This window comes from Fusarium phalaenopsidis (assembly GCF_050370095.1).
Source record: "Fusarium phalaenopsidis strain FUZ10S chromosome Unknown contig_32302, whole genome shotgun sequence".
Taxonomy (NCBI): domain Eukaryota; kingdom Fungi; phylum Ascomycota; class Sordariomycetes; order Hypocreales; family Nectriaceae; genus Fusarium; species Fusarium phalaenopsidis.
In genome coordinates, this window is record NW_028145405.1 from 4872444 (window position 1) to 4894848 (window position 22405).

General features: G+C 53.3%; 6 protein-coding genes across 6 annotated transcripts; 3 read left to right on the forward strand and 3 right to left on the reverse strand.

Annotated features, from left to right (window-relative positions):
* Window positions 1-1023: 1023 nt before the first annotated feature.
* LRP88_08858 (X-domain of DnaJ-containing-domain-containing protein) lies at window positions 1024-2687 on the forward strand (the record flags this gene model as incomplete). The annotated part of the gene is made up of 3 exons (XM_083245356.1): window positions 1024-1129; window positions 1194-2494; window positions 2547-2687. 3 exons carry the CDS (start codon window positions 1024-1026, stop codon window positions 2685-2687), a joined length of 1548 nt encoding a protein of 515 aa, XP_083099850.1.
* Window positions 2688-3811: 1124 nt separating this feature from the next.
* Window positions 3812-6085, reverse strand: LRP88_08859 (uncharacterized protein; the record flags this gene model as incomplete). The annotated part of the gene is made up of 1 exon (XM_083245357.1): window positions 3812-6085. One exon carries the CDS (start codon window positions 6083-6085, stop codon window positions 3812-3814), a length of 2274 nt encoding a protein of 757 aa, XP_083099851.1.
* A 1963-nt stretch (window positions 6086-8048) lies between these two features.
* LRP88_08860 (cytochrome b5-like heme/steroid binding domain-containing protein) lies at window positions 8049-9290 on the forward strand (the record flags this gene model as incomplete). Its single annotated transcript, XM_083245358.1, has 1 exon — window positions 8049-9290. One exon carries the CDS (start codon window positions 8049-8051, stop codon window positions 9288-9290), a length of 1242 nt encoding a protein of 413 aa, XP_083099852.1.
* Window positions 9291-9482: 192 nt separating this feature from the next.
* On the reverse strand, window positions 9483-12020 carry LRP88_08861 (uncharacterized protein; the record flags this gene model as incomplete). Its single annotated transcript, XM_083245359.1, has 4 exons — window positions 9483-11535; window positions 11584-11818; window positions 11874-11933; window positions 11987-12020. The coding sequence occupies 4 exons, from the start codon at window positions 12018-12020 to the stop codon at window positions 9483-9485; spliced, it is 2382 nt and encodes a 793-aa protein (XP_083099853.1).
* A 2673-nt stretch (window positions 12021-14693) lies between these two features.
* LRP88_08862 (major facilitator superfamily domain-containing protein) lies at window positions 14694-16202 on the reverse strand (the record flags this gene model as incomplete). Its single annotated transcript, XM_083245360.1, has 1 exon — window positions 14694-16202. The coding sequence occupies one exon, from the start codon at window positions 16200-16202 to the stop codon at window positions 14694-14696; it is 1509 nt and encodes a 502-aa protein (XP_083099854.1).
* Window positions 16203-17638: 1436 nt separating this feature from the next.
* Window positions 17639-19021, forward strand: LRP88_08863 (uncharacterized protein; the record flags this gene model as incomplete). The annotated part of the gene is made up of 1 exon (XM_083245361.1): window positions 17639-19021. The coding sequence occupies one exon, from the start codon at window positions 17639-17641 to the stop codon at window positions 19019-19021; it is 1383 nt and encodes a 460-aa protein (XP_083099855.1).
* Window positions 19022-22405: the final 3384 nt, after the last annotated feature.

Below are 22405 nucleotides of genomic sequence, written 5' to 3' on the forward strand. Positions count from 1 at the left end.
GTCTGCAATATACCGCCCTGGCCCGATTCTGTACAGTTAGACCCTCCGCCTTGGAGTTTGCTTGTCGTGCGCCAATGCTGGGGAATTGGCTCGACGAACGAACTAATCGAGTCAGTAGTTATGAGCTTAACTCAGTCAAATCAAGTAATGGTCAAGTTTGCAGGATTCCTAATATCATGGATGTTATGGGGTTGTACGAAAAGTACCGACAGAGGGTATTTCGGGAGCATGAGAATGAATCACTACAGAACATGTGATGAATGAAACAATGTTTCAGTGAACAATCCTCGACAAGCTCCAAGTTGGATAATAATCGTGTCGACACAGCCTCTTCCAAAATTCTGCAGTCTATAAAAAGAAAAAATCAAGCAAGAATATCATCATTTTCCTTATGCGAGATGCCAAGTCAGAGCCAAGTCAGACAGAACGATGCCGTGTAAGTTGGGCAACACGTAAACATCACGGCGGAGTTCAGGCAGTGGTGTTGAGGGGCAAGTGGCAACAAGGCCTGACGGGGATGGGAGGAAGCGTTGGAAACTTGAAGGAAACCTTCTTTTCGGGAGGCAGCTTTCGTCTTATTGGCTAGCTCGTCAAGAACGATTCGTCATGTTTCTCATGTGATAAACTGTCCTCCAAATTTGCGATTGAGGCCTCAGATTATGATCCAAGGTGGTGAACCTGCCCAACGGCTGGGCACTGCCCCGCCATTACGTAGCCCCGGAAGGCCCTGAAGAACCTTTCCAAGCCCCCCAGCCTTGGAGCTTAGGCCAATGGGTGCCCGAGGAGGTACCTGCCAATTCTTGGATCCGTCGTTCTTGAGGGAGGGAGGGAAGGAGGGATGGATGGCGGTCATGCCGGATAATTTCCGCGCGGGCAGGCGGTCATTTTGGGCAACCCGACGCCATCATCAACATTTCTTACCTGGTGCCAGTGAATTTTTTCTTCCTTTTCCTGCTCCATATTCACCTCAACCTATTTCCACCTCCCTCCTGACCGACCTGAAGCCCGGAAGAGCTGCCCATCATGGTCGTCGATACCGCCTACTACGACACCTTGGGCGTCCAGCCCACAGCCACCGAGCTGGAAATCAAGAAGGCCTATCGCAAGATGGCCATCGTCCACCACCCAGGTTTGTCCATGATACGGCCTTTTAGACCGTTGCATTCAACCTAGCTAACTTTGTCGCTCCGCAGACAAGAACCCCAACGATCCCACCGCACATGAAAAATTCCAGGCCATCGGCGAGGCCTACCAGGTCCTCTCCGACACCGACTTGCGGAAAGCCTACGATAAGTTCGGAAAGGACAGCGCAAGACCTCAGGAAGGTTTCGCCGACCCCGCCGAGTTCTTCAGCTCCATCTTTGGCGGCGATGCCTTTGTCGACTGGATCGGCGAGATCAGCCTTATGAAGGACCTCACCGCGACCATGGATATCACGATGCAAGAGGAGGAAGAGGCCGCAGCCGCCGAGGCTGCCGCGCAGGCCGCTGACGGAGACTTCCCCGGTACTGAGGAGGCCAAGAAGGAGAGCATGAAGGACCAGGAGAAGAGGGCGGAGGAGAAGAAGGCCGCTGCTGCTGAGGAAGAAGCTGGCCCACCACCCCCTCCATACTCCGAGACCGTTGCCGACGACAAAGAGACAAAGCCTACCTATACTCCTCCCCCGGCTGCCGCCGCAGGCCCCTCGGGCACCGAGTCCCCTCTTCCTCGATCCGATGCCAACTCACCCGCACCCTCCTCGGCCTCCCGAAGCCGAACCCAGATTCCCCTCCGACCTGCCCTGGCCGACAAGTCCCACGAGGATATCCTCCTTGATGAGGCTGCCAAGGGTGAACTGACAGAGGAGGAGCTTAAGCGTAAGGAGAAGAAGAAGGGCCTGAGCAAGGAGCAGAGGGAGCAGCTGGCAGCCTACGAGAAGGAGAGGGCCCGAATCCGACAGGAGCGTGTCGACACCCTCGCACGTAAGCTCCAGGATCGCCTCAGCGTGTGGACCGAGACAGACAAGGGCAACGACGTCACCAGGGCTTTCCAGGAAAAGATGCGTCTCGAGGTGGAGAACCTCAAGATGGAGTCATTCGGTATTGACATCCTGCACGCTATTGGTCAGACGTATGTTTCCAAGGCTTCAACTCTGCTGCGCAGTCAGAAGTTCCTCGGCATCGGCGGCTTCTTCAGCAGGCTCCGCGACAAGGGAACCCTCGTCAAGGAGACATGGAACACCATCAGCAGCGCCATCGATGCCCAGCAGACCATGGAGGACATGGCCAAGATGGAGGAGAAGGGTGGTGAGGACTGGACCGAGGAGAAGCGTGCTGAGTATGAGCGCCGCGTCACCGGAAAGATCCTCACTGCAGCCTGGAGGGGAAGCAAGTTTGAGATTCAGAGCGTCCTGCGCGAGGTGTGCGACAGCATCCTCAACGACAAGAAGGTTCCTCTCAACAAGCGGCTGGAGCGAGCCCAGGCTCTGGTCCTCATTGGTGACATCTTTATGAAGGTATATTTTCGACTTATTTTCTTACCTATTTCATAACTAACGCGCTGCACAGGCTGAGCGTTCTCCCGAAGAAGAGGGTGACTATCTCGTCTTTGAGCAGCTTGTCGCCGAAGCAGCCATGAAGAAGGAGGAGGATCACAAGAAGAAGAAGGAGCGCAAGCACGGCAAGGAGAAGGAACCTTCCTCCCCCTGAGTTTGAAGAGAACAGTTGAACCAAAGAAAAAGATGCCCAAGGAGTCAAGGGGCAGTCAGTGGTAGGTGTGAAATCCTGGGTGGGCATGCTTGGAAAAGGTGCACGCCAATGAAGACGAACGTTTTTGGTTGGGATGATGCCGTGGTGGTATAGCATAGAGTGGCAATGACGAGGACGGCCGGCAAACGATTTAGACATAATTCCCATGACCCTATTCCCCCCTTTTTCATGAAATCTGACGACCATATATCCTCTCAAGAGTTGCTAGTTGATCTATTACCGAAACAATGTGACCAAAGGAAAACACAGTGAGCAACGCACGAAGCAATCAAAGTCAAGTCGAATGTTTGATATCATCTGGTGATATCTGTTGCCCATTTGTACCTAGCTACCTGACTTGATCTCCTGTTCCGTCACTCAACCGAGGAGGATAACAAAAACCATGATCCCAAGATACCGAATCTCAAATAGCAATTCTCTCTTTCTCGCTCTCTTGTGTCTCGCTGAGTCTCTCTCTTGTACCCCTTCGCTGTCTTTCCCACCAATGATTTTATAAACCTCACCAAAACTCTCTCACTCTCGGGGTATCTGTTATACATATGTATCCTGAACCGAATAAAAATAAAGGGGGACCAAAAAAATTCCGCGACAAATGAAAGGAAGAAAAGCCCTGCGGAATGAGGGCTCGATGAAAGTGGTGTCCAGGCCGTCCCCGTATTCTCCCATTCGCGCCGTGTTTTGAGATAGTGGGGAAAAAAGTATGAGCAAGAAGACGGTTCTCGATGGAGTTTTTGTGCATAGCGATGCATGCCGCCGGGAAGCAAAAAGAATGCGACGCAAAGAAACGAAAGAAATCTGAGTTGAAAAAAAGCATCGCTTGCTTGCCCAACGCCGTGTATGCCATGCATGTTTATTCCCCATCATGTTCGTATGTACGACGTTTGTTTCGGTGTGTCATGCCCTGAGGCTCGGCTGGTGTAGAAAAATGTTGAAAGTTGTATGGAAAAGGAGAATTCGGGAGTGGTGAGTTGTGTGCAGCATCCCGGCCGCGTATCGTGGTATTAATATATTGGGGGTTGACCGAGTAAGGCCGCACTCAGAGTGTGTTGTCGTCCTGGGCGAGACTAGTTGCCTTCCGCTTGCAACTCGATGCCACTATCACGATCCTGGGAGCTCTTCTCCCAGGGCAGCGGTGGCTCAAGCCCAGTATCTTCAGTGTCCAGGTCTAGATCGTCATCCTGGGTCAGGATTTCGTCATCCTCGTCCTCATCCCCGTCGTCGTTGGGGGGAGGAAGCACATGTCCACCAAAGTCAACATCACAGATGCGGACCTTGTAATCCAGCGCCTTCTGGCCCTCTTTGATGAGAATCTCGGTCCAGTTAAGACATCGCTTGATACTTTGGTTGATCTTTTGGCTGTCGACGAGCAGTTCGCGATGCTTCGACAGATCAAGCTGTAGACGACGCTCATCCCGTCGTCGACGGGCAGCCGCCTTTTCCAGAGTCTTCTCATCATTGGGGTCCAGAGCGTCCGAGGCTGATACTGAATCGGTCATCGAAATATCAGAGTCGTCCAGTGAATCATGCTCCTCGTCCTCCGAAGGGGGTGCTGAGTCCTCTTCGCTGAGATCAGCAAGGGTAAGGCTGACGGGGGGTTCCACCAAAACTTCAGAAGGGACTCGGCTAGAGGTCGCTGAAGGAACGGCAGAAAGATGGCCAGCTCTCGACAACCGCTTGTACCTGCGAATCTCTGCGGTCTGCTTTCGAAGCTGCCTCTCCAGGGTTCGGTTGATGGCTTCAAGCGAGGCATTGGTGATCTCCAGGTCCTGAACCTTGCGTTCTCTCCGTGCGTTGGCCACTAGCTCGTTCACGGGATCAGAAGAATTGGTCGATTTAGTTGGGCTCTGAACTTCGGGCTGTGATCCTTCATCATCCTGCGCCTCCTCTTCATCGGCGAGTTCCTCGGCCACTTGGAGAATCGATGCCATGGTCAGGGCCGGCTGACTTGAGCCAGGGCTTCTCGGAGGCGATGCAGGCTCTGAGTGCAACCGAGGCGGAGACATGGGCATCCTAGGCGAGTGAGAGGGGTCAAAGTTGGGGACGCTCCCTGTCCTTGCATGGCCTCGGAGTTTCCTGGGCGCTGATTCAATGCTGACTCTTCTCTTGGGATTAACGGTTGCAGCGGGAGCTAGTGATGTTGGTGATGTTATGTTGGTTGCCGAGGCTAATTGGGGCCTGCTGTTGAGACCAGGTGTGCCAGTATTTTTAAGGATCGAGGGGCTTGGCTGGGCAATCTTGATAGGCGAATGCGGCCTCGGAGGCAGGGAGTATGTGTGGCTCGAGTGTCCAGATGCCGAGTTGCCTGTGCTCGGTCGTCCAGATTGAAGTCTAGAAGTAGATGAGTTTGTCGACGAAGGTCCCGAGTTCTGACCACTGGGCTTGAGGTCAGGTGCATCATTGGCATAAAAGAACTTGGAGGACGTCGGTTCGGGTGTGCTGCTAAGAATTGGTGTAAATGGCGATGTGGCGGGAGGGCTCATGGTCCTCTTGGACTCGGCGTTGCTGGCACTGGCGTATAAGAAGGTGGACGAGTGCCTGTGTGTGCCAGTCGAGGGTCGATTAGACGACTGTGAAGTTCCTTGGACATCACTGGCACGGAAAAATTTCGAGTCGGGGTCAGCGGGAGAATCAGATCGAGTCAGTGATGGTCTTCCTGACGACGATGTCAAGGAAGCTCGAGGATCCCATCCATCTCGATCCGGGTTCGGGGTGCCGTTCGGAGTGGTGTGGTTGCTCTCGGCGGCACGGCTTGAACGACTACCGGACCGGGGTGTTACGCTGCTTGTTAGGTAGACCGAGGGCGAGGCGGTGTCGTCTCGATAAGGGAGCCCGGAGGGCAAGCCCTGAGTCGATCTCCGGGCCAGAGGTGCAGCAATCGAGGGACCCTTTGCACTGGAAGCAATCTTGGGCGTCAGAGGCGTGCGGCCGACATTCTTTGCAGCAGCTGCACTCAGCTGCGGGGGCCGGGGCCTCGAGTCACCACCAGGGGGCATCTTGGGCGTAACGGAACTCGACGAGGTAGAGCGAGTCGAGGTTTTTGTGGCGGTTAGGGCGAGGACATGTTGCTTCGGGCCGTGGTAGCTAATGGTGGTTGCTGTGGAAGACCGGGCGACCGAGGTGGTGGAAGAGGCGGAGGACTGAAATCGAGGGCGAGCCTGAGCCGGCAGCTTGTTCGTCGTTGGAGTCCTAGGCAGAGGCTTGGACGAGGCAACGAGCTTGTTCGCGGATGCCGAGGTAGCTATAGGGACGGGCTTGGCTGAGCGGCGAGCGGCGAGGCCGGTGGTGGAGGTTCGCGAGGAGGAGTCGAAGGAGGAGTTGATGTTGTTGAGGGTGCGCATTCTGACAGAGACGGTGTCTGGCTGGAGTCGGGGGAGTCTCGACTGCAGCAGACCAGACAGAGACGGACGGGTGGGTGGGTGACGGGCAGTCGGGCAGTGATGGACGTGGACGGGACCAGGCGCTAAATTGTTACTGGCTGGCCGGCATGGCTCGGGCGGCACCAAATTTTAGGTTAAGGGGGGCCACCGCTGGAGGTCAAAGCCACAGGGAGCTTAGAGCGCTGAAGCACAGTGGACTTCACTGAACACCCAGGGGACACCTCCGAGTAAACAAATACTGACACACACACCGTTCTCTCGACGAGAAAAAGCTGTGTGAAAGCGGGGGGCACGGTAATCGATATGAGTCGGGCTGGTGGCTTGGGTATCGATGGATTCTTCTTGCTGCAGGCGAGAGGGGAAAGAGAGGAGAAATTCTGCACTATCAGCAGTGCCTTTTGATGAGTCGCATACAGAGCAGCAAAGAGGAAATGAAGCCAAGAACGTGCGTCGTAACAATCAACCAAAAAACAAAACAATAAGCGTCACGAGTTCTTTGTGTCAGAGGGAGGCGAGAAAGGAGGAGAGTGAGGAAGGAGAAGAATCGGTCAATCACGAAAAGCGGACGGGAGGGAATACAGGTATGGGAGAGGAAGAAGCGGGCAAGAGAGTGAATGGATGGATCATGGCATGGGCGTACCCTTGCTCTCCTCGACACGGAGCGGACGGCCTCGTCTAGGCCAGCAAGGAAGCAAGCCGTCTCTCTACCGCTTTTCTTTTTGGCCTCTGTACACAAGGTCAAGGCCTTGTTTCCTGATCATGGGTGTTTCTCCCCAGCTGCAGAGTCCAAAAAAGCACAGGCATCTGACTGTTGTGTTTTGGAATTGACCCGTATGAGTGGTGCTGGTTCGTCTTGGAACATGCCAAACACCACCAGCTCCTGTGGATCAGATCAGACAGATCCTCCCCCATTTTCATCCTATCCACGATGAAGAGATGGAAATGTTACAGAGCATGTTTGTTTATTTTGACACCCACATCTCCGACGCGGCTTCTCCTCTAGTAGGAAACCCATTGCGTCCATCATTAATAGCCAATTCCCTTTCCTACACCTTCAATGCTCACCATCAGCGCCGAGCCCGCCCATCGTCATCCTGGCTTGATTACATCTTCATGCCAGCCCCCAACCCATAGTCCAGTCAGTGCCCCCATGCAGTCTCATCTTCTCCGCCTCGCCGTCCGGTCTCCCTGGAACCCATGCAAAAAAGACGGACACACCCCAGTCCAGTCCCGAAGGGAAAAAAACACGGGCAGCAGAACAACTGCTTGGGTCCCCCCTAGTTGATCGCCGCGCGTGTGGCATGACACGGGCAACGCCACAAACAGAGCAACAGAAACAACAGCCGGCGGGGTCGAGAGTAGCGGTCCCGAATGGCCGGAGACAGTACTACGTAGTATTACAAAATGAGTAAAAAGAAATACAAGAATCCCTTCAGTTAAACAATGGAAGCCCAGCCCAGCAACCTTGCCAGAACCAAAAATACTCCAACACTTCCCAATTGGGCAGCATGTGCACATGCAAAGCACCGCTCATGATGTGCTCGCAGCTCGCTCACTTGCCTTAGGCACGCGCACAAAATGCAGAGCCCGAAAAATATCCATGCTGACCAATCACGATCCCTTGTTTGGCAAGGCAAGGCTTCGCTTCAGCTCTTCCGTCTCTTTGTCTTCCTCGCTCTCTCTGCTTTTTCCTTGTCCCGCTGACAGAAAAAACCTGGCACTTTTCTTCTTTGGTGGCTCGATGATTCTGCAATAACCTGTCCACAACCCACTCCCCTCCCTCTCCCTCCCGTTCGCCAGGGCTCTCCCATAGCCTTTCGCCTATCGATTTTCCCTTTTTCCCAGCGACCCGAGGTCCCTAAGCTCTCGGGAAGGAAATCTCTGTTTCGCTGCTCATTCAGATTCGCGGTGTCGTCGTGTCGTCATGGGCGTCATAGGGATATCGCTGATTGTCGCCTCGGTCGTCTGGGTCCTCGTGCGACCACCGTCATGGATCCCTTCGCCCTTGCAGATCCTCCTGCGATGGAGAGGCAGCCCTCCTGCCACTATCACGGACAGCAAGACCGATCCCTCGACGGCCGATGCTGACTCTGGCTCTGATATGGGGCCTAGCGCAAGCCCTGGGCCCCGTGTCCTGGTGTCGTTGGATCACGAGGTGGAACCGTCCCTCCGCACCCGGACTGATCCGGCCGACAAGCCTGTCGACCGTACCACCCGAGCTTCTTCGTCCGACCCTGACCGCCTCCACCAGCCTCTCGGTCAGGGCCTCGTCGCCAGTTCCTTACAGCAGTCTCAGCCCGCCAAGCATGATACCGCTTCTATGCCTCCACCCCCACTGCCAAAGATCGTCTCGCAACCTCCTCCTCCAACCATCGCTGAGCCTGATGAGCAAACCACTCCCAAGGCTACTGCCGTCTCCGATCCTCCATCCCTTCCCGTACCCACCTTTTCACTCGACAATGCTCCCCCGGCGCCTAGCTCCCACCCCGCTCCGCCCCGGAACCCCACCGTTCGCGGCCCCGCCCCCTCCATCGCCGCTCCGTCCTTGGGCCCGTCCATGATGCCACCACCTCCGCGCCCAGGACGACTTCCTCCCATGCCATCCTCTGCAACTCCCATCAACCGCGTCTCTTCCTCAACTTCATCCTCCGGTCGTCTTCCGTCTCTCGCCCAGTTTCCTGCCGCGAACTCGGCCCAACGTGCTCGGGGACCGGCTCCTAATCGCGGTCCTGCCAGCTCCGGCCTCGCCCCGCCACCAACTCACTCCTCCAAGCCTTCCAAGCCCAGCCGAAAGGTCCTTCTCACGCCTGGCCACTCTCCTCTGGACTGGGCTCGCATCTCTGGCCCCAATTCTGACCTCCGCGGCGTTGACCCGTCAACTCCCTATCTTCGCGTCACGCCCTCCATGCTGAAGGTCCAGACCGGCCGCAAAGGCAAGGACGCTTGGATGGCCCTCAATGGCAAGGTGTACAACATTACACCCTACGCCGACTTTCATCCCGGCGGTGTCCCGGAGCTGTTGCGCGGTGCTGGGCGCGATGGCACCAAGTTGTTTGGTGAGATTCATCCCTGGGTCAACTACGAGACAATGCTGTCTGCTTGTCTTGTGGGATTGCTCGTCGAGGAATCCGAAGGCGCCGAAAGCCAGATGGATGGCATGGATTAGATTTACTTACAGCATGCGTTTACACAAGCGACTTAACGAACATAGACTCGAGGGTACACATGGATCACGGTGGTAGTTCATCTTGAAATGCTGTAAACCATCCTTGTTGCGCTATAGCTGCCACCCCTTAGAACACATAGATGTACACTAGCTAGAGAGATACCCCTGCTGCAAAGAGAACGACATGATATTTTACCGCCTCTTTCCGAACCTGAATTTGAGCTCATCGTCGCTGTCGTCACTATCGGCAATCTCCACAACCCTACTGCGAGTTGGCCGCGCTCGCTTGGGAGGCTGCTGTCCCCCTGCTGGCGGCTCTGCCGCGGCCCGTTTGCTCCCCTGGCTTGTGGCTCGGGACGACTGACTCCTCGTGTTGCTCTGAGACTGTGACGCCGTACCTCGGGTGCCACGAGTCCGTGTAGCGGGTATCGATGATTTCTGAGAGACCTGGTCCTCCTCATCGCTGCTGTCCGAAACGACACCAACATGCCGTCTCTGCACAGGCCGCGCCGGTGCTGGTTCTGAAGGCTGGGAGTCTGCCCCTGAAGGCTCGCTGACATGCCGCTTCCTCCTATCGTTCTCTTCATCCTCCAACCAGTAATCATCGCCTACGCCAAACTCCTTGGTCTTGACCTCCACAAGGGGCACAATGACCCTCGCTGCTTGGCGACCCGTCGCTTCTCCCCGTTGTCTAAACTTTTTAAAGTTCTTCATGCCGTTCCATTTCGGATCCCATCGGCCGTCGCGGATGTCTTGCTCCCGAGTTCTGGCCTGACTGGGCTTGCGCACCTCAATCTCTTCCACAATGTTGAGCCGACGGATCTCTGCGAGGTCAACATCATCAGGAAGATTAGCCAGGTCTTCCTTCTCAGCTCGAGCACGAGCCTCCTCCTTTTCTTTGTTCTGGGCGGCCATTGCTAGGATGTCAAACTCCTTCTTGATCTTCTTCTTGGGCGTCGGGGCAGGCGCTTTAAGTTCAGGCTCCACCTCTTTGGCCCGAACACTCAAGTCTTCGCCTCGCTCTATCCGCTGGCGCTTGAACTTCTCTGCCGCGGTAGTCATGCCATCCATTAGATGATCTTCTGGCAGAGGAGAACCGCGTCTCTTCCTTTGTGACCTTCGTGTATTGCTTGGCACCTCTGCTGGAGGAGGAGGAAGGTCATCCGGCTCTTGAGAGACAAACAATCCTCCCTCCTCCGTCGATGGCTGTACCGGTTGTTGCACCGATTGCTGATTCGTTGTCTGTGCCGAAGTAGTTGAAGGAGTGTCATCCATATCAATATCCGCGTCATCATCAAAACCTGCAAAGCGCCTTTTGACGGTCCTTCTAGTCCTTCCTCTTCTGGGGGCGGGCTGTGACTCCACGGCTGATTGTGACGTTGGAGCCTGTGTATTTGCAGGCTGTGAGCTACCTGATGGCTCGGGTTGGGGTACATTATGAGCGTGTTGAGGCTCCTGAGTATTTTGCGCAGACTCAACTTCGAGTGGCCGGCGGAGGATACTCGCGTCCTTGATGAGAATAGCTTCCAAGAATTCGCTTTGCTCAATAGGACGATGATCCAGCCTCAGGGATACAGACGTGAAGAAATCGGCGTACCAGTTGACCAAAGACCCCCTTGAAGGCACAAATCGGACAACTACCACTCCTTTGCCCTCGCTGCCGTCATTAAAAGCACCGAGGCCTTTTTCTCCAGCGACACTCTTGACATATTGGACGAATTCATCCACTTCAGTCTCCTCGGGCACGACATTGCCCAGCAATGCCTTGCCACCTCCGTTCGTGATTGGCGCAAGTAGATTGTTGTACTGCGACTTGTCATAGAAGATGAAAGTGTATCCTTCGAAAATGTCCTTTCTCTCGGGATCAGGAGCATAGGTCGAGTCCGGGTGCTGCACAGGCTCTCCACCTCTTGGGGGCAGATGTTGCAGTGCATCAGGCCAATTCTGTTTAAAGTCCTGTTCCAGAGGGCTGAGATCGGTAATCTCTGCGCCCTCTGTCGGACTCCCAGCCTCGAAAACGGCATCAAGGAATGACTCGGTTACGATGTATTTGCCATTGATTAGTGCCTGAAGTCCTTTGGCAGTATTCCGCTTCTTCGAAACGACATGCGTTGTCGACTGGGCATATTCCGTCACGAGCTTGATATCAAGCTGCTCGAACCTGTCGCGAAGTGTCGTTAAAGGATCCGTCTGCAGTTCTTTGCTAGTAAAAGAAAAGGCGAAAACAACTGGCTCCCACAAGAGGCTACACCTAGTCAGCCAAAGCCATTGCGACGAGGGAGGGTGTAGTTACCGAAACTTGTGAGGACATTTGCCCATGGTAAACTCGGCCGTCGCCCCCTGCACCACCTTTTTCTTGCCTTTGATCTTTTCTCCATCGACGACTGTTCCTATCTTGGTCGCCAGGTCCTCGATGGTGAGCATCGATCGGCTGGTGGGATTGTGGGCTTGGCCATCCTCGACGGGGCTAACGGTGAGCGTCAGATGCTTTCGGGAGATGGTGTTGTGGGATATGGCTAATTGGCCAGCTGGATTTTCATCGTTAGTTCGACTATGTTAAAGTCCCGGTGTGAGAACTCTTACGCTCTGCCGCCGTTCGGCCAAACAAGTAGGTCTTTCCCGGTCGCAACCACAGCCTTCGGCCTATGGACAAGTCAGCGACGCCAATATCAGCGTCTCGGGAGCGTTGTTCTCACCTTTAAAGGCCTCTGGATTCTCCAGAATCCACATCTCCGGGCGTCAAGTGCGACGCGAGGTCGTCCGCAGTCACATAGGGGTATGACGTGAGGTTAGAGGTCGCGAATCCTAGCGGGGACCTGGTGAGACGCGTCAATGATCGAGGTTCCGCGACGCCAGGTCACGTGGCTCCAACGAGCTGTCCTCGGCCCCAGCAGGCAACCGCCACAATTCGGTGATGCAACAAGGGGCAGAGACAATCCTTTTGTCTTCTTTTCTTTTGGGTATATTCTCCGTGTGCGCGAATTTCTGCATACGTTCATTGAGACTATACCTTTTCTGTGATGATTCACACTCTGTAGAGCTCCAGACCCAAGTCTGTTGCCTCCGCTCCTCTCCGCTACCGCCATCTGATAAAGACTTGAGCCGCATGTTCGCTCCATATTCACCCGACGAGGCTCGGCCATCCCGTAAACTTGATAACAGATCGCATGATATTGGATCATTGATGATGACAAAGTGCAGCGTGATGTCATCCGGGAGCCCTACGCCGTGGGGTACTGGCCACGGCCAACACCAAAAGCAAGGTCAGCAATAGCGATGATCCTTCTATCAGCAGGGTACCATCGTGGTAAACGGTCACATGGCTCAACCCTCCAGGGATTACAGGTTTCTTGGGTACATTCTATGCATTGATTCATCCCAGTTATTCGCCAGACCACAGGAGCCACTGCGTAATGCTCCTGTCCAAAGAACCTCGGGGGAGCCTCGACTATTCCGTATCTGATTGTGTACAAGGTATCCTACAGCAGAGCGCCATCTATTCCTTCAAAGATACCAACGGCTCACTTAGAATCTGCCTTGACCTCCCAGACTGGACAGTCCCCGCATCGAATGTGATTGCAGTTAAAGGTTAAGCATTCGGCATCCAACGTCCAGTTCCATTGCGCTTTACACTGGCACTGGAAATGATGTATTAGTTATCAGCTCCCGACATCCCCATGGTAAACTGACACATCTCCAGCTGTAGGTTTTTTTGGGCTCGGCCATATTGGTTATTTGTACTAGACCATCAGTACTAGCACTACAGCCTTGGACACTCACTTACAAGTTTTTGTACTTAGTAGACGTCCTCTCCGTTAGATTGCGCATGATACGATCTTGTTACCCTCCATCTCCCCTAGAAAGATACCGGCTATTTAACCTAGTGCCGAAAGATGAGGCTCTGCTCCAGAGACCAGGCTCGGCACTCCCACAGCCTCAGACCCGAGTTGGTGTCGCTGGGGACCCTCCGCATTCCCGACCACCACCAAGGCACGGCGAAACTTTACTTTTTAGGTACCATGATTGACTAACGTGAAAAGTCGAAGCCAACCAAGATTGGAGATGTCATGCCCTGCAAGGTTATCGAGGCGAGCGTGCATGGAACTGACCAGTTGAGGGGGGGATCGGTGTTCATTCTAGGTATTATCAGTTGCAGAGTGATTTATTCGCCCCCAATCTTTCACCGATGAGTCAACTCTTTGCCGCTGAGTACCGAGCTAGCAGAGCCTCATCACAGAGGCCGTGTTTCATGTGGGCCGGGAAGTAACCCGTGGTAGATTGTGTCAGCAGTAACAAATCCCCTCAGTCAAGAAACAATCAGGCCACTTGTAGCATGGGGGATCTATCCAGACGTAATCGTGGTTACATATACTCTCTGAACACAGTGGTGAGCCCCAGAACTAGGGTACAAGATGCTAATCTGTAAGGCTGATGGGGGTCGAGTAGATGCTCGGGATGGGTGTTACAGCAAGCCGCCGCTACCACACTGTTCCTCTCTCCAGTGTGAGGCAGTTGGCTTCAAGTGTCCACCAAAAGGCATGGATGAACCCCCCCCCCTTTAACTCATGTCGGTCAAGTGGTAGGCGTAGGCGTAACTTCGCAATCCGAGCATTGAACGTGATTGCACGATGTGCAGTGAACCGAGATGGAAATGTTCCAGTCCCGAAAACACCAGTGCTGCACCGATTAATGTCAGTACGTCATCGTCAAGGTTGAAGCGTGTAGACTCACGCATTTCCACATCCACGTCATACCAGGCATGTTGAGAAGCCGTTGTTGTGTAACTCGTCGTGAAGAATTTAACGGGCAGATAATCCAGGTGTGGTTGGGCAGTGTATGCAACAGGTACATTAAAGATAGGTTTAAATGAGTCAACGGGAAACAGCGTCAGGTGCGCAGCTTTTATTCCTCCGTATTAGACGCCATGTTACAACGGCGGCAGCTTTTCGACCACTCAAGCGTGTCCATTGCCTTCATTTCAACCTCCCTTCCCAAAGTGCAAATGATCGTGACAGGGATTGGTGAGGATTGGATTGAGGCCCCCCAAGTTGTGCGGGGTTGGCCGAGCACGACTCTATTCCCATGTCAAGGAATAGTTGATGATAAGACTATTATTAAAGCCCAAAGTGAGGCCTACACCGACTTTTAGAAACAAACTTTTGTATATTGTAGTTGTATATTCTGCTGTATATGGTATCATTAAAGCTGAGATCCTTCGCCAGGTGCTCCCTTCATTCGTGACCCCTCCATCACTCGCGTTCATTGCAACCGTGAACGCCCCCAAAAGCAATTAGTCGACTTGGACACCACTCGGAGGTCATGTGTGTATGAACGTGACGTAGTACTGTCAACGAGTATGCAGCGGGGGGTAGAACGATGGCCTTCAGGGGGCAACCTGACGTTTCAGATCCAGCCAGACTTATAGCACTCTGCGAGCATCCTCTTCCGGCCAGCCCTCTTGCTCTTGATGCTGACCGCCTCGCTATTCTGGGTCCTGACACGATCGATATCCTCGGGATCTTGATTTGTGACGCGGGCGATCTCTGCGATCTCTGCAATCTTCCACCCGCGCAGGACAAACAAGCAGAGGCCGGCCGCAACATACATGAAGCCCACGAAAACTTGAGCACCGATGTACTTGCCTGTCCCCGTGACAATCTCGAGCGCCATCGGCTCACTGAAAGTGCAAGGCAGGACGATGACAAGCCACATGAGGTTAAGCGCCGTAGGTACGTCAGCCAGACCAACAACCTCAGCAGTGACAGGGGCCACTGTCGCCCAGAAAGTTCCTCCCACCGCTCCGCCCACGATCGTAAAGAAGAGCAAGACGCCATACGACTTGGAATTGATCCAAAGTACAAAGACTAGGATGGCGGCCATGAATGTAGTGACACAGGCCATGTTGATGCGTCCCGTCCGGTCACTAAAGTATCCGATAAAGGGGCGACCAACAGCCTGTCCTAAGTTGAAGATGGCGCTGACCATGGCAGCTTCAGAAGGACCGAGGCCGATGAAGTTGGCGTAGTTGGCAAGACTAAAGATGAGAACGACGTACCCGAGCATGCTGAACCATCCGTAACCAAGAAGTAGGATATACTCGGGACGCTTGAATAGTTGAATGTCGAATGGAGCCTGGCGGGAGCCAATGATCTTGTTACGATCCTTGACGAGCAGGGTGCAGATGATGTTGACCACAAAAACCAAGATTCCTAGGATCCTATATGCCCATTTGAGACCCATGTTCTCAATGATGGCACCCGATGCCAACGAGTAAAGAAGACCGCCAAGTCCAGATCCGGCTGCGCTGAAGCCATTGGCTAGGGATCGACGGGTAGTGAACCATTGCGGGACGATGCCGACACTTGGGACAAAGAGAAAGCCCATTCCTAGGCCAAAGAGGACGCCTTGGGTGAGGAAAAGGTGCCAGATTTTATATGCAAAGCTGGCACATATCAAGCTGGTAGTTTCCAGAACAACTCCCAATAACAGGGTAGGCTTCGTGCCGATTTCGCGGACGAGGACGGTTGCGATAGGGGAGATGAGCAAGGCGCAACTGATGCTCAAAGAACCAACAAAGGCGTAATCCAAAGACGACGAGCCGGGGAATGTATCGTTGGCGAGATAATGGGCGAGGAAGACTCCGTAACTGGAATTGAGACCCCATGTGTGGGCATTGATTGTCGCAACACAGACCGTACAGACCCAACCGTATCCTCCATTGGGCGGAGGGGGAGGGCCGTCATTCCGAGGGGGGAACATGTCGCCATTCTCCTCATCCTGGACCGAGCGGCGATCCTCCGTTTGATGAATTGAAGTAATGGCATCGACATCTGCTGTAGTGGAAGTGTCCTGGCTCTGTCGGTCAGAACCCCTCTCCGGATCCGGGACCTGCGAGTTCCTCTTTTCGTCCATGACTTGAAGTTTCTCAAAACCAATTGAACAACTTCAAGGCCGAGTAGGTAAATTGAGGGCGAAAGGGTCACCGAGAGGGGCGACGAGAGGACTCGAGGATGAAGGAGGATGGAGGAGTCAGGACAAAATTTGCCAGATGGAAGGGTTGGACTTATGACCCATCCAAAGGCGGGCCGGGGGACACCCAAGGATGGGGGACGGGACCCATCCATTTCTGATATCCGGAGTCAGAGATGGACCCCCGAGACCCCAGCTTCTGGGTGGGAACTTGACTTGGTCATCGGGGAACGGCGAGGGCCACTTTTGCCGTCACGATCCAGTCGTAGGGCAGCATTCGCGCATCTGTGATCCCGACAACCGGAAATGGCGTCCGGGGATAGAACGGAGGCATCTTGGATCATCGATTTTTGGCTCGGTTGGCGTCGCATCGCAGGAGGGCGCAATGCCGCCAACTCTTGGCTTTTGCCTTTAGCATCGTGTTGCCGAGGTGAAGAATGCGGGGGACGACGAGGCCGTCATCCATCAATCTGTTGGATCTTGGAGAGTTGAAGTTGCTGAGCTGCCGTTTCGTCTGTGGAACGCGAACCGAAAGGAAACGACCGAGTCAAGTCTCGTTTCCACGTGGAATGGAACACGACAGGCTCTGTCTCGAACGCCTGCAACGTGGACTGGCTTGCCCTGGCGCAAGCTTATTAATTTTAACTGGGTGAGATGAGACCGAACCAGTTCACGGATCGGATGTGTTTGGTAAGCTTCCGCGTCCGCGGGGATAAAGCGGGGGGTTGCAGCCGACGCATGCATCTCGGCCGATTGGCTAACGGGGGAGCTCCTTCCCGTGTGCTGAGTCCTCCACGTGATGGTTCAGCTGGAGGTACGTACTCTCCTCTTCTACTCCCATCTGAGTCTGGCCAAGCCTTAATTTAAGGCCTTCAACCAATTACCTAACCATCAACTTACAATGGCCTCAATGTTCATGCCCAAGTGGTTACCCGCAAAAATGGTTGTTCATGGCTCCTCAGGGTCATCGCCACGAAAGAAACCCTCCCCGACATTCCGTCGGTTCGTCGGTTCGTCGGTTTGACCCTGCAGCCAATGTATCAACTACCAAAGGCTACTTCGCTGATCATGGAAGCTGAAACTGCAGCTCTTTCGGTACCGGTGATGTTATTCCCATGGTTTGTGCAGTTTCTTTGTTTCTTGCCTTGTCAGAGGTCGAACAGCAGAATAACATGGAAATACGACAGTAGGTTCTGGTGAACACTTCCAAAGAAGGTCTAACAGCTTTGTTCTACCAAGCAACAACATTCGCATTGTTATAAGGCTCATATAAATTCAGTTCCATCTTTCGCTCCCGTCCTGCGCGGCTCTCCTACAGATTCTTCGTCCTCCCACTTTCGCTCAACACACAACACAGGACATCATTCATCCCGTCAACTATGAGCGACGGAGCTCCTACCTCTGGCCAGGTGGCTAGTCTCGTCACAATCTGCTTCCTCCTCGCTCCGCGCCTCTTGCGACTCGTCGGGACTCTAATCGGAGACATGGCAAGATCCTCCATCCGGGGCCGCGTGCCGCCCATACACAGAGTAGCTCATAACCCCCGGGACTGTTCTGTCATCGTTCCGATCACGAACCCAGACAGCATAGACCTCGAGTGTTGTCTCCGTACCATCTTGAAAAACCATCCCTTGTATCTTTATATCGTCGCTGTCGGCATAGAAGATCGGAATCGCCTCGAAAGACGCCTAAGGCATCTACGGAAAGAGTTTCCCCTGCAACATATCACCGTCGGCGCTGTCACAAGACGCAGCAAACGTCGTCAGATCGCACACGCCGTCAAGAGCGTCACGACCCGCATCAGTGTAGTTGTGGACGACAATGTGATTTGGCCACCCGAGTTTCTAGGAGGGGCCTTGGGCCCTTTTGAGCATCCCGTGTTGAACTGCATTACAGTACCCAAGTGTGTGCGAGCACCTCTCTGTGACTCCTTCTGGGCCAGTTGCTGGAAACGGTTGGCCAACTTCCAGTATGCTTACTTGCATGTCCAGAATCGAGTCGCAACTGCTTACGATTTCTCCGCAATTCCTTTGGGGTCGACTGTGCTGTATCGCACTTACGCTCTCGAGCAGGTTTTGGATGATTATGAGACGGAGCACTGCTTCTTTGGAAGAATCGGCGCACTCACAGCAGATGAGCACAGCTTCTATAACCTGTACTTCCTCCAGCATGACGACCGCTTCAACGTCCCGTTTACCCCTGGAACTACCACCGAGGTCTGCATCTACTCCTTCTCTGACTTCATCGCCGATTGCGAGCGTCATATCAGAAGTACGTGGCGCATCAGCACCAACATGCTCACCTCCCATCAGTGCTTTCGCTATCCATGGGGTCTCTACGCAACATGGCTCTCTGAGCTTGCTTCGTTCACTCTGATCTGGGATGCCATCATCGTCACCTTGTTTATGTCTACGTATTTTTATGCACAGAATCATTTCAGCCTGTGCTGGTTTCTCGTAGGTTTGTTTGGCATGAAGATGGTGGAGGCCATCATGACCATGATCCACATGGACTTTAGATACTGCGACTTCTTGGGCATCCTTCCTCTCCTTATCTTCCTCATTCCATGCCACTACTTGTACACCCTCCTCAAGATCAAGGCTCTCCTCACATACCATCACATCGAGCATGCCGAATACAAAAAGCTTGACATGGAGCGGAACAAGTTGAACGAACCAACTTGGCTTGTTGACAGTGACTCTCTGCTCAAGGAGCCCCCGAAGCCCCAGTATCGTGGGTTGGAGAATGCTGGTTTTAAATAGGGAGATGTTTAGGTCTTGGTCTGTTGTACGAGTATGATGTACCTGGGCGATGGACACAGTTACATGCTTAATCTCCTTTCACATCTAGACAATCATGAATTTATACAGATTTCGATACACAGGAGCCTCTAGACTCACCAGAAGCACCTCATTAATGTTTAATTGTAGAAGTCTCTCGAGCCATTCATATTATGCCCAGTCATGGGTGCACAAGGGAAAATCGTGAGTATAGGGTAAGATTCCCTGCCCAGGGGTGAGCTATTCGACAAGGAGATGGTTATTTGTTTCCGATCAGAGCCTATGAATAATTCTAGAGAAAAAAATAGCAACTGTTTATTAGTTATTATTTGAAGAATTCACTACTTAGTTGACAAGTTGAAAGTGAAGGGTCTAAAAACCACGATTCAGGGGCTGCGCCCCTTTGATCCCATGTCACATCAGCTCGTCGGAGGGCAGCCAAATAAAACAAAAAGGCATTGAAGAATAAACTAGTTCGGGGTGAATCAGTCACAGGAAGACCCAAAGTAAAAACACATAGCTTATTCAATTTAATTTGCAACACATTGTAATTGTCGTGTCTACCTCAGCCGTGGGTGCGCTTGCAGCCAGGGGAAGCCATCACCAAAGCCAAACCAACACCACACCACACCACGTCAATTACCAAAGGAATGCAAAATTATGACGAGAATCAAACTGAAGTCAGCCATGCGTAGCTTCGACTAGTTAGCAAGTACCTGACAAGAATGATCCAAGAGTGTAACCAGGGAGTTGCTGGCAAAGTGTGGCAAAGGCCCAACTCCTCCCTCATGAATCAGTCACTCTACCAGTGGGTCCCGGCAATCACGGCATTGCCCCAGACCTTTCGAGATCCAAAGGAATCTTGCTCGAGCGTCAGCCTGGGGAAGAGAGGGGGGACGTTCCCCGTGGGGATAGTTTCATGGAGACGCCCTGTGCTCGTGGTATGGGGAAGCCGGGGACTCGGGTGATGCGACCTGTGGGACTCGAGATCCATGTCATCATTTGAAAGATACAGATAATCACGAGGTTCATGAGTGGTCGTAGCCAGAAACAGCTTTTAGGAGGAGTGCTGTGGGAGTGTTCACTGGCATGAAGCGAGTTTAAGGGGGATTTGAGGGGGCACGGTGGTAGACTACTGGATACGACTCAAACTTCATTTTAATGTTTGCTTCACCTCAAAAACTCTCTTCAAGGCAATCATGATTTTACGGAAGAGATTTGAGCGTTGTGGGCGAGTGTGTCGAGGAGTTGTCTGGTTGGGACCTTGGGTTGAAGCGCCGTGTTTTACCAGTCAGGGGCTATTTACTCGGGACACAGAAATCAATGCAGAAAAAGGTCTGCGGTATTTACGATGAGATACGGTCTCAGGGAACGCGAGATTCTTTCGTCTGTCCTCGCAACACCTGCGTTCGCTTTCGAAGGATGTGAACACCACCTCGTCATCGGCAGTTGTGTCTTCTAGAGCTGGATGTATGCTTTCGGTTCGTTTTTCGATGTTCTAACAAGGAGAGGCTTGTCGTGAAAGGGGTTTCTGTTCATACTCAAGCGGTTGGGGGTCCCAAAAGGGGTATTTCTGAGTCTCAACGGCAGCGAGTTCCGACTTTTGGGCGTTTAGACGCACACATCGGACGATGCATGATGCGGAACCGCAACTGTACATCCTCTACAGCTAGAAAGAATGGTTGACGATGCTGCTTTGGTGGTTTCGACGGTGAACTGTTTCGGCAAGTAAGGGCACGGTCTCGACTTTTAGAGATCTGGAAGCAGGGCTATGCCTTCTGACGAGGCATTCCCTGCGAGCAGGCGTGGATTTATGTCGTTCAAGGATGCTTCTCAAGAGTAACAAGACGTGTAGACATAGTCACTGTCAGTGGTCGCCATGTTTGTAACTGTCGTGAGGCTTCCGGTCGTGAAAGTGAGGCCCCCTGAGTAGATTCTGACTCCCAGGGGCTATGACTACTCGTGGGAGATGGCACGTATAACGGTCAGACACAGTAAGACGTGTTGAACCATAACCGAGGTCAAGTTGCTGGTGATGTGACAAATGATCAACGTGAGTCCACCAATATTGATGCCACGACTCATGAACTCGCCTCCTGTCACGTCACATCTCGATATCAACGAAACGGTTCAACAACACTCTAGACTAGCATTCGGAGGAAAGGAAGTTGCCTAAATCGGAGACGGGAGTAAATCTCAGTTTTGACCAAAGATTCCCTGCCCCATCATGGAAATCAAGAAGGGGCGTTGGGCTCTGGCGAACCGAGGTCAACCTGACCGTCTCTCTGGCATCGTGACGGACATCTCGGCCGGAGAGGGCTCGGAGAGCGAAATGCGCCGTAAGAAAGGACTTTGCTAGCTGCCTGGTCCACGTCTTGAACCAACGGTCAGGGGGCAGCGGTGGAACACCGAGATAACGAATGCCCACTGGCTTGCAAACGAGCATTGACGAAGAAGTTGTGACCTGGCCACAGCCACGGCAAGCATTGGAGCTGCCAGCATGATCCCGCCAGATCGTTTACTGTGCATCTTTGATGCTACGACCACCATCTTTGGCAATGTTTCTCTCTCAATCTTTGCCAACCTGAAGCATCAACAAACAGGCTCAACTCCCGACGAATTCACTTGATCACCTTGACGCATGTAACGCTCAAGGTTCAAAGTGGTTCCGGGCATTAAAGTCCGTAAGGTGTTCACACTCTAGGACGTGTCGATAGCGATGTCGCATCGTCAAGACCCGGCGGCGGTGGCTTGTCAAAGCTGGAAGCGCTAGAGGACGGCATGCGCGTGGTATTGGGCGATCGGATCCCTGAGGTTGGCCTCTAGCCTCTTGGCCTCGCGGCTCTTTTCTCTTGGCTGGCGTAAGTTGCGAGACAAGGTGGCTTGTGCTTTTCGGCCTGTGCTTGTTTTGGAGCAGGGTTTTGAGCAATTGGAGAAAGCCGTGATCCGAGATCCAATTTCATCATGGTCAGGGGGATCGCTGTTGATAGCGTGAGAGGATGATTGCTTGTTTGATTGATGAGCGTTCTCTTGCTGCTGAGATCGACGTCCACTCTCTTGTGTTTGCCTCACCGTGTTGGGGGTTTGGGGAGTCCTGCAACCGTCATTTTGCATCCACCCAGCGCCATGCGGGCTAATATTGGTAGCAGTAGCAGCAGCGAACCCCAAGCGGTCATGGTAACGGAGGTCTCTCGGAGAAAGCGATAGGTGACGGTTCCGCAGGCGGAATCTGGTGAGACAGAGAGATAACGACAGGCGGAGCCTCGCTCATACGATCATGGATTGCGTGTGGGACCGTCAGTCTCGGAGTTCCACGCTCCCACGCTGGCGAGCAAGGACATACGTACGTAGCGACATTTTTGATGA